Source organism: Trachurus japonicus, chromosome 9 (genome assembly GCF_045865225.1).
Source record: "Trachurus japonicus isolate A0001 chromosome 9, Traja_1.0".
Classification (NCBI taxonomy): domain Eukaryota; kingdom Metazoa; phylum Chordata; class Actinopteri; order Carangiformes; family Carangidae; genus Trachurus; species Trachurus japonicus.
Window position 1 is genome coordinate 3984163 of NC_140915.1, and position 15303 is coordinate 3999465.

Here is a 15303-nt window from a genome sequence, read left to right on the forward strand (position 1 = left end):
CTAACACTAAAACATGTTAGCTTCACCTGCTGTTAAATAAGGGCGGTGAGCCTTTCTGAGCAAAGCTAACTGCAGCTGAAACCTGTTTCTCTGATCGTTCTGGTGGAGTTAGTGAAAGTGTACAACAACTCCTGCTGACTGTGATACATGGAGGGAGAGAGCAGCTGCTCACGTTCAACAGAGCTGTAGAAGTTAAAGGTTAAAGGTCAGTCACTGGGACATGATGGACATCTGACTCTTCTGTTTGTGTCATGTGTTGATGTGAGGAAGGTTCAGCCTCCTCCTCCTCGTCGCTGGCACATCTGACCAGCCTGTCAGTCCCAGTTAGTTTTCAGTGTGAGTCAGACACAGAGTCACATTTCACATAAAGCCACGTGAGCAGAGCAGTAGTTAGTGAACACAGAGCAGCTGCTCCACATCAGAAAGTTACGCTGAGACTAAGGACCAAAGCAACAAGCTGCATTTACTGTCGTCTGACCAGACTGAGTCCATGGTCAGTCAGCTCAGAGCAGAGACAGGAAAGGGTTAAAAGTCTGTGGAGAATGCGGGCATCGATCCCGCTACCTCTCACATGCTAAGCGAGCGCTCTACCATTTGAGCTAATTCCCCAGTGGGGATAGATAGCTAGCTTAGCCATCTTAGCCAACAGGTTTGGTGTTAGCAGGCTAAGCTAACAGTGTTGACCGAGGATGAGCAGCTTCAGATTCTCCTGACAGACTGAGTCCATGGTCAGTCACCTCAGAGCAGAGACAGGAAAGGGTTAAAAGTCTGTGGAGAATGCGGGCATCGATCCCGCTACCTCTCACATGCTAAGCGAGCGCTCTACCATTTGAGCTAATTCCCCTGTGGCACTAGCTAGCTTAGCCAACAGGTTTGCTGTTAGCAGGTGAAGCTAACATGTTTTGTGTTAGCAGGTGAAGCTAACAGGTTTCAGTGTTAGCAGGCTAAGCTAACAGTGTTGACCAATGGGTGAGCAGCTTCAGATTCTCCAGACAGACTGAGTTCATGGTCACTCAGCTCAGAACAGAGACAGGAAAGGGTTAAAAGTCTGTGGAGAATGCGGGCATCGATCCCGCTACCTCTCACATGCTAAGCGAGCGCTCTACCATTTGAGCTAATTCCCCTGTGTTGACAGCTAACTTAGCCAACAGGTTTGGTTTTAGCAGGTGAAACTAACGTGTTTTGATGTTAGCAGGTAAAGCTAACATGTTTTGATGTTAGCAGCAGTGACGTGTGGTGACCAAGAGGACAGGGTAGGCAGGCGATCACAGACCGGGGGGTGGGTCGGCTTTCGGCAAATCAGCTTATCACGCAGCTAAGTCACAACAAACAGGTTTTGCACAATGGTTTGCACCGATAGGTCTTAAAATGTGTGCAACACCTTCTCATCACAATCCACGCCATCTACAGTAGCTACACAGTTATCAGCTGTTATTAAAACCCAACTCATCAATAACAGGATCGCGATATTGGACCACAGCTCACATTACACACCAAACTGTTAAACAAATAATCCACACTCAAACCGAAGCAACAATAATGTTAACTGTACTGAACAAGCTGGTATTACAAGGTTTACAACAGATATGACAGACAACCTGGGCTGTGTGTGTGTGTGTGTGTGTGTGTGTGTGTGTGTGTGTGTGTGTGTGTGTGTGTGTGTGTGTGTGTGTAAGAAAGAGAGGGAGAGAGAGAGAAGTAGGTAAAAACCTGCTAACTGTTAAGCTACCGTAGCTCAGGCGTTGGTTTCCCGTCAGGTAAAAGCTGGCGGACTCAATGCGGACCCAAAGAGGACTCCGCGTACGCATACTCAGTGTCACGCAATAGACTGCTCGGTGGGAAACCTTCACATCGACCTGTTTTTAATGTGACACTGTACGCTCAACTGTGAAACCTCAAACTTCCGCGGACAGTGCGTGTGGAGTCCGTGCGGTGAAGCTAACATGTTTTGGTGTTAGCAGGTGAAGCTAACATGTTTTGATGTTAGCAGGCTAAGCTAACAGCGTTGACCGATGGGTGAGCAGCTTCAAATTCTCCAGATAGACTGAGTCAATGGTCACTCACCTCAGAGCAGAGACAGGAAAGGGTTAAAAGTCTGTGGAGAATGCGGGCATCGATCCCGCTACCTCTCACATGCTAAGCGAGCGCTCTACCATTTGAGCTAATTCCCCTGTGGAGACAGCTAGCTTAGCCAACAGGTTTTCTGTTAGCAGGTGAAGCTAACATGTTTTGATGTTAGCAGGTGAAGCTAATAGGTTTCAGTGTTAGCAGGCTAAGCTAATAGTGTTGACCGATGGGTGAGCAGCCTCAGATTCTCCAGATAGACTGAGTTCATGGTCACTCACCTCAGAGCAGAGACAGGAAAGGGTTAAAAGTCTGTGGAGAATGCGGGCATCGATCCCGCTACCTCTCACATGCTAAGCGAGCGCTCTACCATTTGAGCTAATTCCCCTGTGGCACTAGCTAGCTTAGCCAACAGGTTTGCTGTTAGCAGGTGAAGCTAGCATGTTTCGATGTTAGCAGCAGTGACGTGCGGTGACCTAGAGGACAGGGCGGTAGGCAGGCGATCACAGACCGGGGAGGGGGGGGGTCGTTATTCGGCAAATCAGCTTATCACGCAGCTAAGTCACAACAAACGGGTTTTGCACAATGGTTTGCACCGATAGGTCTTAAAATGTGTGCAACACCTTCTCATCACAATCCACACCATCTAAAGTAGCTACACAGTTATCAGCTGTTATTAAAACCCAACTCATCAATAACAGGATCACGATATTGGACCACCACTAACATTACACACCAAACCGTTAACAATTAATCCACACTCAAACCGAAGCAACAATAATGTGAACTGTACTCAACAAGCTGGTATTACAAGGTTTACAACAGATATGACAGACAACCTGGGCTGTGTGTGTGTGTGTAAGAAAGAGAGGGAGAGAGGGAGAGAGGGAGAGAGAAAGTAGGTAAAAACCTGCTAACTGTTAGCTACCGTAGCTCAGCCGTCGGTCTCCCGTCAGGTAAAAGCTGCCGTTTAATCCTCAAATGAAGCTCATGAAGTTGTTGAGCCTCTCCTCCGGTACAGTTATCCATCACTGTAGTTGAATTAGCCGCTAAACTGCTGGATGCTAAAACCGAGGGGGCCGTCTGTTTGTTTACAATTCACGAAAGCGACGTGAACGTACAGTACGTGCCGCTCACACTTACGGCCCCCACATACTCGGGTGTACATGACTCCACAGATGTCCGCGCGTACTCGAGGCAGACTCAATGCTGACTCAATGCGGACCCAAAGCGGTCGTCCGCCAGACTCCGCGCACGCGTACTCAGTGTCACGCAATAGACTGCTCGGTGGGAAACCTTCACATCGACCTGTTTTTAATGTGACACCGTACGCTTCAACAATGAAACCTCAAACTTCCGCGGACAGTGCGTGTGGCGTCCGTGCGGTGAAGCTAACATGTTTTGGTGTTAGCAGGTGAAGCTAACATGTTTTGATGTTAACAGGCTAAGCTAACAGCGTTGACCGATGGGTGAGCAGCTTCAAATTCTCCAGATACACTGAGTTAATGGTCACTCACCTCAGAGCAGAGACAGAAAAGGGTAAAAAGTCTGTGGAGAATGCGGACATCGATCCCGCTACCTCTCACATGCTAAGCGAGCGCTCTACCATTTGAGCTAATTCCCCTGTGGAGCTAGCTAGCTTAGCCAACAGGTTTGCTGTTAGCAGGTGAAGCTAACATGTTTTGATGTTAGCAGGTGAAGCTAACAGGTTTCAGTGTTAGCAGGCTAAGCTAATAGTGTTGACTGATGGGTGAGCAGCTTCAGATTCTCCAGATAGACTGAGTTCATGATCACTCACCTCAGAGCAGAGACAGGAAAGGGTTAAAAGTCTGTGGAGAATGCGGGCATCGATCCCGCTACCTCTCACATGCTAAGCGAGCGCTCTACCATTTGAGCTAATTCCCCTTGTCAGTGCCCGATCCGTACCCGGAACACGATCCGTTCCAGCGCTTCTGCGCATGCGCCGTTTTACGGCATTAGCTTCAAAGCTATGCTAACTGATAGCCTAGCAGTAGAGCAGCTAAAAGTCCGCTGTAGCGTTGTTAAAACGTCACTTTATTAATTTTACATATTTTTTCATGCGAGAAAGTCACAGTTTAGAGTCCTAATCTGTGGTCAGTTTATCCAACTGACGTCTGTTTGGAAGTTTGCTCCGGTTTTGGGAGAAGTGCAGAGCTAGCTGGGAGCAGAGCTGGGAGCATAGCTGGGAGTAGCCACCGGGAGCTAACGTTAGCTCGCTGCTCGGCTCATCTCAGAGGCAGCAGCCGGCCGACTGAGGTGATCGACCGATTAACTGATCGGTCTACATTACATTTAATTTAATCAGAAATAGAACAGAGGGTAATTCGTTGCGACGTGCTTGTGTTTTTCCTCATAGATCGTCTCTGTTTTCATCCATATCCGCGGTGTCTGCCGTAAACTAAAAGAAGGGGGGAGTGCGCATGTGCGTGCGCATGCGCAGATGCGTCCTGGAACGGATCGTGTTCCGGGTACGGATCGGGCACTGACACCCCTGTGTTGACAGCTAACTTAGCCAACAGGCTTGCTGTTAGCAGGTGAAGCTAACATGATTTGATGTTAGCAGGTGAAGCCATAGTGCGGATTACAGGGGGGTTTGACCCCCCTAATTATGACTTTGACCCCCTAAAAGAGGTACAAATAACAGATGGGGGGGGGTTGAAACATTTATCTTTCTTATTAGTTATCATAAATACTACAATATACAGTATATTCCATAGTCATGCCAGGAAGATGCTTGTAGTAAAATTTCAGACACCCCTACTCTACCATTTCATTGTCTGAGCCTGCGAGTCCGACTGAAAAAAACATTTCACGCCGTCCCATGGAGCACTGTAAATTAATGTAAGTAGCTACCAAGCTATTTAATACACTTACTAACTTTCAGAGTTTCAGAATTATATTGTGTCAGGTGTCTACAGCTCATCTTGTACGTATGCCTCCTACCTTTAGTTTTTTGTTGCTAGGAACACCTGGCCCTTGCCTGCTCGTCCCTCTCTGGCGTCTTCATGTTAATTTTCATAATGCTGATTCCTCTGACTCTTTAACGTCACTCTTCCTTACCACGCCGGCTGTCTGTCCATTTAGTTTTTCTTATTAGAAATCAAACCATGTTGTGCCTGTGCACGTCACTCTGGTTAGTGTAACTAACTTGCTAGCTGCACTGCGGTCAGGTTGTAAACAAAGCCGCAAGCTGGGTTGCCAGGTTTGACAGTTGCCCCCTTTTGGAAACAACATAATTGAAGTGAATGAGAAGTTTAATGTGGATGTTTGCATGTTTGTAGTGCAGTGTTGGGCTATTTGTGCAGCACATTTAAAAAATCTTTTATAATTTCATTTTAATAGTCTTTGAGTGGTGGTTTAGTTGGGTTTAAACCTTTTTATTACTGAAAACATTGGTGACCTCAAAGTCAAACTTTGTGAGCTGTTTTCTTAAAATAGTCTAATATGTTTCTCACTTCTGAATCAATGGTAAAAATAAGAGTCAACCTTATAGCTCAGGCTTTTGAGTCCTATCTAATCCATTAGTTCCAATATTGGGACCAGTACAGGATGTGAATCTGTCTAGGCTCGAGCATGTATGGTAACACATCTGCCATCGTCTTTGCTATGTAGATAGTGTGTTTGGTTCTGGTTCAGCATTGTGTGGCTCTCCAGAAATGAGGGTTTGCTAGGGTGTGTGTGTGTGTGTGTGTGTGTGTGTGTGTGGGTCTGACTTGCTAGCTGTTTAGATTTAAAATATTTTGCTGCTGACTGCAAAAGTTGTTTGTGTGGTACATTATGTGCCGCATGAACTGTAGAATTGTGTAAATCTACAGACTGTAGACATTTCATTGAACAAGCAAGATACTCTAAGTATGTACTGCGCTGTGTAAAATGTTGACCCCCCCCAATTGTCATTGTATAATTCGCACTCTGGGTGAAGCTAACAGGTTTCAGTGTTAGCAGGCTAAGCTAACATGTTTTGTGTTATCAGGTGAAGCTAACATGTTTCAGTGTTAGCAGGTGAAGCTAACATGTTTTGATGTTAGCAGGCTAAGCTAACAGCGTTGACCAATGGATGAGCAGCTTCAGATTCTCCAGACAGACTGAGTCCATGGTCAGTCAGCTCAGAGCAGAGACAGGAAAGGGTTAAAAGTCTGTGGAGAATGCGGGCATCGATCCCGCTACCTCTCACATGCTAAGCGAGCGCTCTACCATTTGAGCTAATTCCCCTCTGAGCAGCTGCTGGTCACTGAGACGCTGCAGGTGCTGCTTCACTGTGTGTGTGTGTGTGTGTGTGTGTGTGTGTGTGCGTGTGCGTGTGCGTGTGTGTGTGTGTGTAAAAGAAGAGCTAAACAGTTGGCCAGGTGCTGCTCAGTCTCAGTTATTATTGGTAGCCGCTCAATCTGGAGGAGACAATGTTTCTTGTATCCTTGAATGTCTGTTTTCTATCTGACCTGTAGGTCATTTTGTATGTAACTGTATTCAGCCGCCCAGGCGCTTTGTGTCTGACCGTCTTCCATTGTCAACTGCATTGGCAGAGTTTATAAGAACCCTTGTACTTCTTTATTATGTGGGCATAAATAAATATTTCAAATGTGTGTGTCCTCCTCTCAGCCTGAGCAGTGCATTGTGGGACAACATGGCCGCCCTGTCTCCCTACAGACGAGGTGGCCGAGTGGTTAAGGCGATGGACTGCTAATCCATTGTGCTCTGCACGCGTGGGTTCGAATCCCATCCTCGTCGAGACTGGGTTTTGTTACAAGTACACAACAGGTTGGATCTGGACTCTGATGACGTCATAGAAACTGGAGTTTCTCTGACCTTACTGCAATAGTACTGTAATAGCATTGTAATAGTACTGTAATACCATTGTAATAGTACTGTTCCCTCGTCGGGACCAGGTTTTGTTACAACTAACTAAAGCCTGCCACACACATAAAGATAATCAGGCTGATTTTGCCCCGATTTCCCCCCTTCCGACCAAAGACAGACACCGCCCGATTATCTTAAGCTCTTAAAGAGGAACTAAACCCCTAAACCACTTTTTTCTGCTGAAAACAAATGTATTTGGGTATAAGGTAGTGTTGTCAGTTGATTCTGGTCCAACTTTTGACATTTTAGTAAAAATATTTCAATTTGGTGTATTTTGTAGTAAAAATGTAGAGTGACTGCCCTCTATGGGTTGAAACACGGCTATTACAATCGAATTTTTCTATTGGCTGAGATGGAGGCAGATGACGTTTTGGAGGCAGCTTTCGTCACCGGCCACCAGCTCCCTGGCCAATCAGCACCGGCTGCTGCCTGCCGCTAACGGTTGCTAGGCACTCTAGCTGCTCTGCTGCGGCTAACGGCTAACAGCTGCCTGGATGGGAATCGTTAGTGCAGCCGGCGCTAACGAGCCGTTAACGAGCTAACGAGCCGGCGGATCAGCTGTAGATGCTGTGTCACGGCTCTGGCGTCCTCTCCTAGTAGTGTCCACGCTACTAGTGCTGTTAGAGTCGCTCGTTAGTAGCTCGTTAGCGCTAGCAGAAGTGTCGATGTGTGTTTATTACTTTTTTTTCTCTTTTGTGTGATTTCGCGGGTGTGAATGGGGCGCAGGGGGGAGGGGGGAGGGGGGAGGGGGGATCGGAGAGTGCTCCTGGAGTCCCGCCCATAATCAAGGCATTTTTTGAATTTCAAGCTTAGAGCACGTCATCCAAAACTGAGGGGTTTAGTTCCCCTTTAAGATTATCTTATAAGATTCTCTTGTAGTGTGTGGTGTGTTTAGAGTCAAAATTCCCCCGACAATCGGCTCGGAAAACGTTCGGCGCCGATAATCGTAAGTATTAAACATGTTCAATATTTACGATTATCGGGGCCGACTTCGGTGGCCGTTTCAATCAACAGTCATCTTGTGTGTGGAAAGCCGGTGTTTTGTGCCGAGAGGTGCCTGCTCACCAAGCTCTACTTGCCGAGCTCTGCATGCTGCTCGCGGCAACAAGCCACTTCTCCGCACAACACCGGCTTTCCACAGAGAGCCACGGTGCAGCCCTGGCAATACATGAGGTTCACACAGACATTCACGCATACACGGGAGTATCGCAGCTCACCACACACAATACGATCAAAACTGTTCAATCACAGATTCATTATCTTCATGTGTGGGGTCTCTCACAGATAAAAAAATCGGTTGAGATTTATAAAATCTTTGTGTGTGGCAGGCTTAACAGGTTTGATCTGGATTCTCCCGTCTCTCCCCTCAGTCCGGACCTCCTCCTGTCCAGGACTGTGCAGCAGCTGCAGCGAAGCCTCCTTCAGACCCAACGAGACCTGGACCAGAGCCAGGACCAGGTAGCCCGGCTGCAGGCCCAGATAGTCCAGGACCAGGACCACGTAGCCCGGCTGCAGGCCCAGATAGTCCAGGACCAGGACCAGGACCAGGACCAGGACCAGGACCAGGACCAGGACCAGGAGTCAGACTGGAGGCAGGAGGAGGAGGAGCTGAAACAGACAGAAAGAGACAGAAACAGACTCATTCAACAGAACCTGGTCAGTATCAGGGGGCATCCACACCAATGTGGCTATTTTTGAAACCGTGTGTTTCTCTTCATGGTTTGTTCTTTCGTCCACACGTAACCACAGTCGTCGGCTCCTGAAACCGGAGTTTTTTGTAACCGGAGTCCAGGGTGAACTTTTTTTTTAGAAAAGTCCGGTTTCAGCTTCATGTGTGGACAGGAAAACCGAGGAAAACCGCAATTTCTTGACGACATTGTTCGACGTCACACTGTGCGAGGGTAAACAGTGAGTTGTATCCATGGAGACTTGTGGAGCTCTAGACGTGACCAGCTGACGGAGTTGCTATTACTGGTGCTATTTAGCATTTAGCATTTAGCATAGCCATTGTTGTTTTTCCTTGTGATTGGCTACAATGCCCTTCCTGTTAGGAGTGATATCGCCACCTACTGCTTTGGAATGTGCATGACATAGTTTGAGGCGGATTTTGCGGTCTCATGTGGACGGAGATATTTTTTATCACACCGGTGGTGTGGACGCAATTTTTTTTTTTTTAAATCCATAAAAGTTCGGTTTCAAAAATACCCGTGTTCATGTGGACTAGGCCTCAGAGTCCAGACCCCCGACTGGACCAGAACCGGGTCCTGGATGTGTTCTGTGTGGTTTGTAGAACTGGTGCAGTGATGCTTCTGGTTCTGGTCTCTGCAGGAGTCAGAGTTGGATCAGAGTCGACTGAAGCTGCAGGACGTCGAGCAGGAGAGAGACACACTGCTGCAGCAGGTCCAACACAACACACACAACAACAACACAATGACTACACACACAAAAACACAACAACAACACAATGACACAGTATGAGGGCTTTTACTTTGAAGAGCATTTCTTCTTACTGCTCTTATTTTGAAAAGCTCAGTGCGAGATAATTAGTTTAAACTTTTTTTTTTCATCTTTATTGACAAGCAAGTAGAGTACAATAATGTTTTTAGACAAAAAATAGATATGAAACAAGGTAATAATCAGGCGAGATGGTAATAAAAAACAACAACAACAATTAAGAAAGGAAGAGAGAAACAAACCACAACAACAAAAAAAAGAAAAAGGGTACATACATTGGTCACGCATAGAATACATTATTAGTTGACACTTGGGCTGCGTTCCGATCCACAGTTTACTTGGACAGAGCCCCCTACTCCCTACTCCCTGCACAGGGAATCTGCCGTAGGAAACTTCACTTAAAGCAGATATCAGTGGAATGTTTTTGTTAATATAAGTCCTAAATAGTCCTATTTTCCGTCAGCAATCACTTACATGAAGTATTTCAGCCTAAACACGAGTCTCTCCGTCACTCTGCTCTGCTGTAACCCGAGGAGAAAATTTTCCTTGTGGGATACAAGTGTTATCCAATGAGGGGAGAGAACGGCATGAAGGGCTGTGTGTGCAGCCAAGGGATGCGCGTGAATGTGGTGACGTAGCACGAGGACCAATTGATGCCTGACAAGGGCGGGGGCTGCTAACTCATGGTGCGTTCAAGGAAACTCGTACTTTGTGTTTTTCCTTCCTGTGAAGTCATACCAGTTCGATCTGGTACGAGTTCACGGGTCGGAAGTTACGAGTGGCCGTTATAGGGAACTTTCACAGACAACAGGACGGTAAAAACACGAGCTACGGGTTACCTGGAACGCTACCAAGTCGTAGTTGTGACTTGAAGCTGTAACTTACGGTTTCAAAAGCCTGCCTTGAACACAGCATTAGCCGAAACGGCCGTGCCACTGATATCTGCTTTAACCGATATAACTCCAATCAGAACACCCTGCAATGTCACAGCTGTTTCCGGTCGAGTTTAAAAATAAAGTTTTTAAGTTTCAAAATGTTTCACGCCACTATCACTGTTTAGACAAATCTGAAATGATTGAAGAAACATTACTATTTCTGTGTGCACAAGCAAATCGGTTTTGTGTTGCTACGTGGTATTTATTCAGTTTCGGGGCATCAGGGTGTGTAGAAAGCATCAGTGGCTCAGCTGACAGGGACAGCTAACAGCAGCTAAGCTAACGGCGGTAGCTAAGCTAACACCAGGACGTCAGCTGTTAAAACCCTCCCGTTGTGGGACACGACATGAAACTACTCCAGTTAGCTCAGTCATGTTGGAACTCAGATATCCGCTGGAGAAAATATTTTTTCATGGAGCGTTTATTGAGTCACTGAGTTATTAAAGTTAAACAGGTAGCTAACCGTTAGCCCTGCCAATTTACGTAACGCACGTAAACGGAGCGCAATGGCTGATGGGTGAACATGGAGAACTGTGGGTGCGTTCCGATGGCCCTCTAGTTCCCTGAGCAGTGGACTACACAGGGTGTTCCGCCATGTTCAGTGTGGTTCCAAACCGCAGGGAGCAGTTTGAAGGGAACTGTGAACTGTGCAGGGAAGGAGTGAACAACGGTTCCTCACTTCGCCCAGTTCACCGGATGTTGACAACCGATATTACCCATCAGCCATTGCGGTCCGTTTACGTGCGTTACGTAAATTGGTAGGGCTAACGGTTAGCTACCTGTTTAACTTTAATAACTCAGTGGCTCAATAAACGGTCCATGAAAAAATGTTTTTTCCGGCGAATATCTTAGTTCCAACATGACTGAGCTAACTGGAGTAGTTTCATGTCGTGTCCGACAACGGGAGGGTTTTAACAGCTGACGTCCTGTTAGCTTAGCTGCGTTAGCTTAGCTGCCGCCGTTAGCTTAGCAACAGCCGTTAGCTTTCCTGTCAGCTGAGCCACTGATGCTTTCTACACATCCTGATACCCCCAAACTGAATAAATACCACGCATTGTAACACAAAACTGCTTTGCTTGTGCACACAGAAATAGTAATGTTTCTTCAATCATTTCAGATCTGTCTAAACGGTGATAGTGGCATGAAACATTTTGAAACTTAAAAACTTTATTTTTGAACTCGACCGGAAACAGCTGTGACGTTGCAGGGTGTTCCGATTGGTGTAATATCGGTTAAGTGAAGTTTCCTACGGCAGATTCCCTGTGCAGGGAGTAGGGAGTAGGGGGCTCTGTCCAAGTAAACTGTGGATCGGAACGCAGCTACTGTGTAGTCCACTGCACAGGGAACTAGAGGGCCATCGGAACGCACCCTTGGATCAGCTCTGTGTTTGTTGATGACGTCAGCGGTGATGACATCAGCTGCTTCCCGTGTGCTGGTGCAGGTGCGTTCGCTGACCGACCGTCACCAGAGGAACTTCGGCCGCCTCAACAGGAAGCTACGGCAGCTCAGCAGGTTCATGTGTGACTCCGACCAGCTGACGGCAGAACAGCTGACGGCCGCTATCGATCAGCTGAGGGAGCTGAACCGCACGGCCGAGCTGCTGCACACACAGGTAACACACACACAGGTAACACACACACACACAGGTAACACATACACACACACACACACAGGTAACACACACACACAGGTAACACACACACACACACACACACACAGGTAACACATACACACACACACACACACACAGGTAACACACACACACACACATTTTTTTTAGATCATGATATACTCGAATAAACAGGCAATTAATAAAACTCTAAATCTCTTTAATCCATCTTCCAATTCTTGGTGCATCAACGTTTTTTTCCAATTAAGGGAAATTATACGTTTAACTCGTAATATACACATATTCTACTAATCTAGATTCTTTACTTTGTAAATATGGGATAGTTGGAATGGATATATGCCCAGAGGAAAAAGCTTGGGATCCAGTGGAAACTTCTTCGCTAAAATTTTATCGATCATGCTAATAATATTATATATACGTATATATATATATGTATTGCATGAACAAGGCAGCTGTTACGACGCCACTTGCAAAGACAAATTTCCCCTTGCAGGACAATTAAGTTTATTTGATTTGATATATACTATATTTTGCCAGAAGGATTTCACTTTCACACATTCCCATATGCAGTGGTACATCGTTCCTCTTGCTTCATTGCACTTGTACATGCACATGTATCAGGGATGTTATTATTAAACGTGTGTAATTTGACTGGTGTTATGTATGTAGCATCAGCCATTTATACTGAATACGTTTCAGGTTACTGTTAATCGTGTTTCTGAGCTGACTGTTCTCATTGTTAAAATAAATAGGATTCTGTTGGAATAGCGAAGTTCGTTCTGACGTCACTAATTCAGAACTGTGTGTGTGTGTTCTTGTACTTACTACGTTGTGAGGACTGGAAATAGTTTTTAACCAACAGACTGAGGACATTTTGGCCGGTCCTCACTTTTTCCAAGGGCTGTTTGAGGGATAAGACTTTAGGTTATAATTAGGTTTAGAGTAATGGTTAAGTTTAGGTTATAATTAGGTTTATATTAGGTTTAGAGTAATGGTTAAGTTTAGGTTATAATTAGGTTTAAATTAGGTTTAGAGTAATGGTTAAGTTTAGGTTATAATTAGGTTTAAATTAGGTTTAGAGTAATGGTTAAGTTTAGGTTATAATTAGGTTTAAATTAGGTTTAGAGTAATGGTTAAGTTTAGGTTATAATTAGGTTTAGAGTAATGGTTAAGTTTAGGTTATAATTAGGTTTAAATTAGGTTTAGAGTAATGGTTAAGGTTAGGTGATAATTAGGTTTAGAGTAATGGTTAAGTTTAGGTTATAATTAGGTTTAAATTAGGTTTAGAGTAATGGTTAAGTTTAGGTTATAATTAGGTTTAAATTAGGTTTAGAGTAATGGTTAAGGTTAGGTTTAAATTAGGTTTAGAGTAATGGTTAAGTTTAGGTTATAATTAGGTTTAAATTAGGTTTAGAGTAATGGTTAAGGTTAGGTGATAATTAGGTTTAAATTAGGTTTAGAGTAATGGTTAAGTTTAGGTTATAATTAGGTTATAATTAGGTTTAGAGTAATGGTTAAGTTTAGGTTATAATTAGGTTTAAATTAGGTTTAGAGTAATGGTTAAGTTTAGGCATTTGTTTAGGATGGTTAAGGTTAGGGTAAAGGGCTATAGGGAATACATTATGTACATGTCCTCATAAAGATAGATTTACAAGGATGTGTGTGTGTGTGTGTGTGTGTGTGTGTGCACTGTTGTTCCTATCTAAGAGGGGACATCGGCGTCGTTACACATTCACCAACAGGGGACCGAGCAGCCAACAGGGGACTTTTTTTAGGTCCCCTGTTGGACATGCTTTAAATCAACTTAAAATCATGTGAAAAACCTTCTGGTTAATTTTTTTAACTTTAGCCAAGAGGGGACCTGAGTGTGTGTGTGTGTAAAATACCATATTCAGCAGTGCCCCGGCAGGCTGGAGCAGGGGTTTTAACGACTCATTCACACACGTCGTTTCTTACACTCCTCCATAGTGTGAACGACTTGCAGCCCTGGCAGCCTTTCAGACTGTAGAGAGGCTATCAAACAGGCTCCTTAGTGAACAAACCAGTACCTTGAAACATAATTTGTTATTCTTTGTAACAAAATATAAAGGTTCCGTTTTCATGGATGTCTTAAGTTTAAACTCAACACTGTATTAGGTATAATAGAAATTTTAAAATATTGAAAAAATTGATCACCCATAACAAAATTTTAAATAAAATGGTCATTTAGATCATTTCTGTTGAATTCTGATTAAACATTAAAAATAATTGACCTTGTTATTGTTGCTTGTCCAGTTTTTTTAAGCACAGGGTTTCAATTTTACAATATACATGTGTTCTCAATCTGTATAGGAATTATTAGTTGACTTACATTGCAGAAAAAGGTCCACACTTGGTTTATATGGAATGACAGGGGTCCACTGTTGGTTGATGCATAATGACACGAGTTCCCACTTAGTTAGCATGGAGTGACATACACACTCCATCATGTATGAATAAGAAAGAAATAAGCAAAAGTGATAGTTTTTAAGAGAAAACTTTCATCAAAACTTAAAACAAACATTTCTAATAAAGTAGCACCAATAATGTTGTAATAATTTTTTTTACTGTAGGGTGTACTACTGCAACACACATTTCTACAGTCTATTCATTTTTTTAATAGAGGGTTTTAGGATTTAGGGTAATCTTAATGTACTGTACTTGCATCATAAATCTGTATTCATAAGGATGTATTTTATTTACAGAAAACTCAATGGCAACCTATGATGATATATTATGTAGAAGTAAACCATCAAAGAGTAACTGATATTAAAGTATTGGCACGGCAATTTGTTATCTTTGGGGAAAATACAGAGGGTTTGGGAGATCATCAGTTTGTCAGAGATACAAGGGATAATTCATTGAGAGGATTAATCTCACAAAGTCCCTATTTTAAACTATTGCCAGACACATTTCTACAGTCTATTAATTTTTCACTGTACTGGTGTTTTATACTACTTAACTGCATTGTTGTCATGGGAAAATACTTAAACTACTCACAGTTTGACATGGCCTGATGGCTCAGAGCCACAAAAAGTTACTTTTTGGCCACGTACATCTCATATAGATGAAGCTCTGTTGGGGCCACCTATGGTCAGACTTTTACTTTTTAAATGCATGTGATTTCAATTAATTTTAATGTATTTGCGTCATAAATCTGTATAGGAATGATTCGTTGATTTACGTTTTAGAAAAAGGTCCACACTTGCTTTATATGGAATGACAGGGGTCCACTGTTGGTTGGTGCATAATGATACAAGTGCCCACTTAGTTAGCATGGAGTGAAATACACACTCCATCATGTATGAATAAGAAAGAAATAAGCAT

At 44.1% G+C, this 15303-nt stretch overlaps 1 protein-coding gene and 1 non-coding gene across 2 annotated transcripts in view; both read left to right on the forward strand.

Moving 5' to 3' along the window:
• LOC146980648 (uncharacterized) overlaps nucleotides 1–15303 on the forward strand; it is a 100873-nt gene that overhangs the window by 75316 nt on the left and 10254 nt on the right. The window contains exons 15-17 of the mRNA XM_085787989.1: nucleotides 8310–8595; nucleotides 9268–9339; nucleotides 11770–11940. Coding sequence (XP_085644115.1) covers nucleotides 8310–8595; nucleotides 9268–9339; nucleotides 11770–11940 — 529 coding nt within the window. The remainder of the gene's footprint in view (nucleotides 1–8309; nucleotides 8596–9267; nucleotides 9340–11769; nucleotides 11941–15303) is intronic.
• Nucleotides 6729–6810, forward strand: trnas-gcu (transfer RNA serine (anticodon GCU)). The gene has a single exon. It is a non-coding gene; the product is annotated as a tRNA-Ser (tRNA).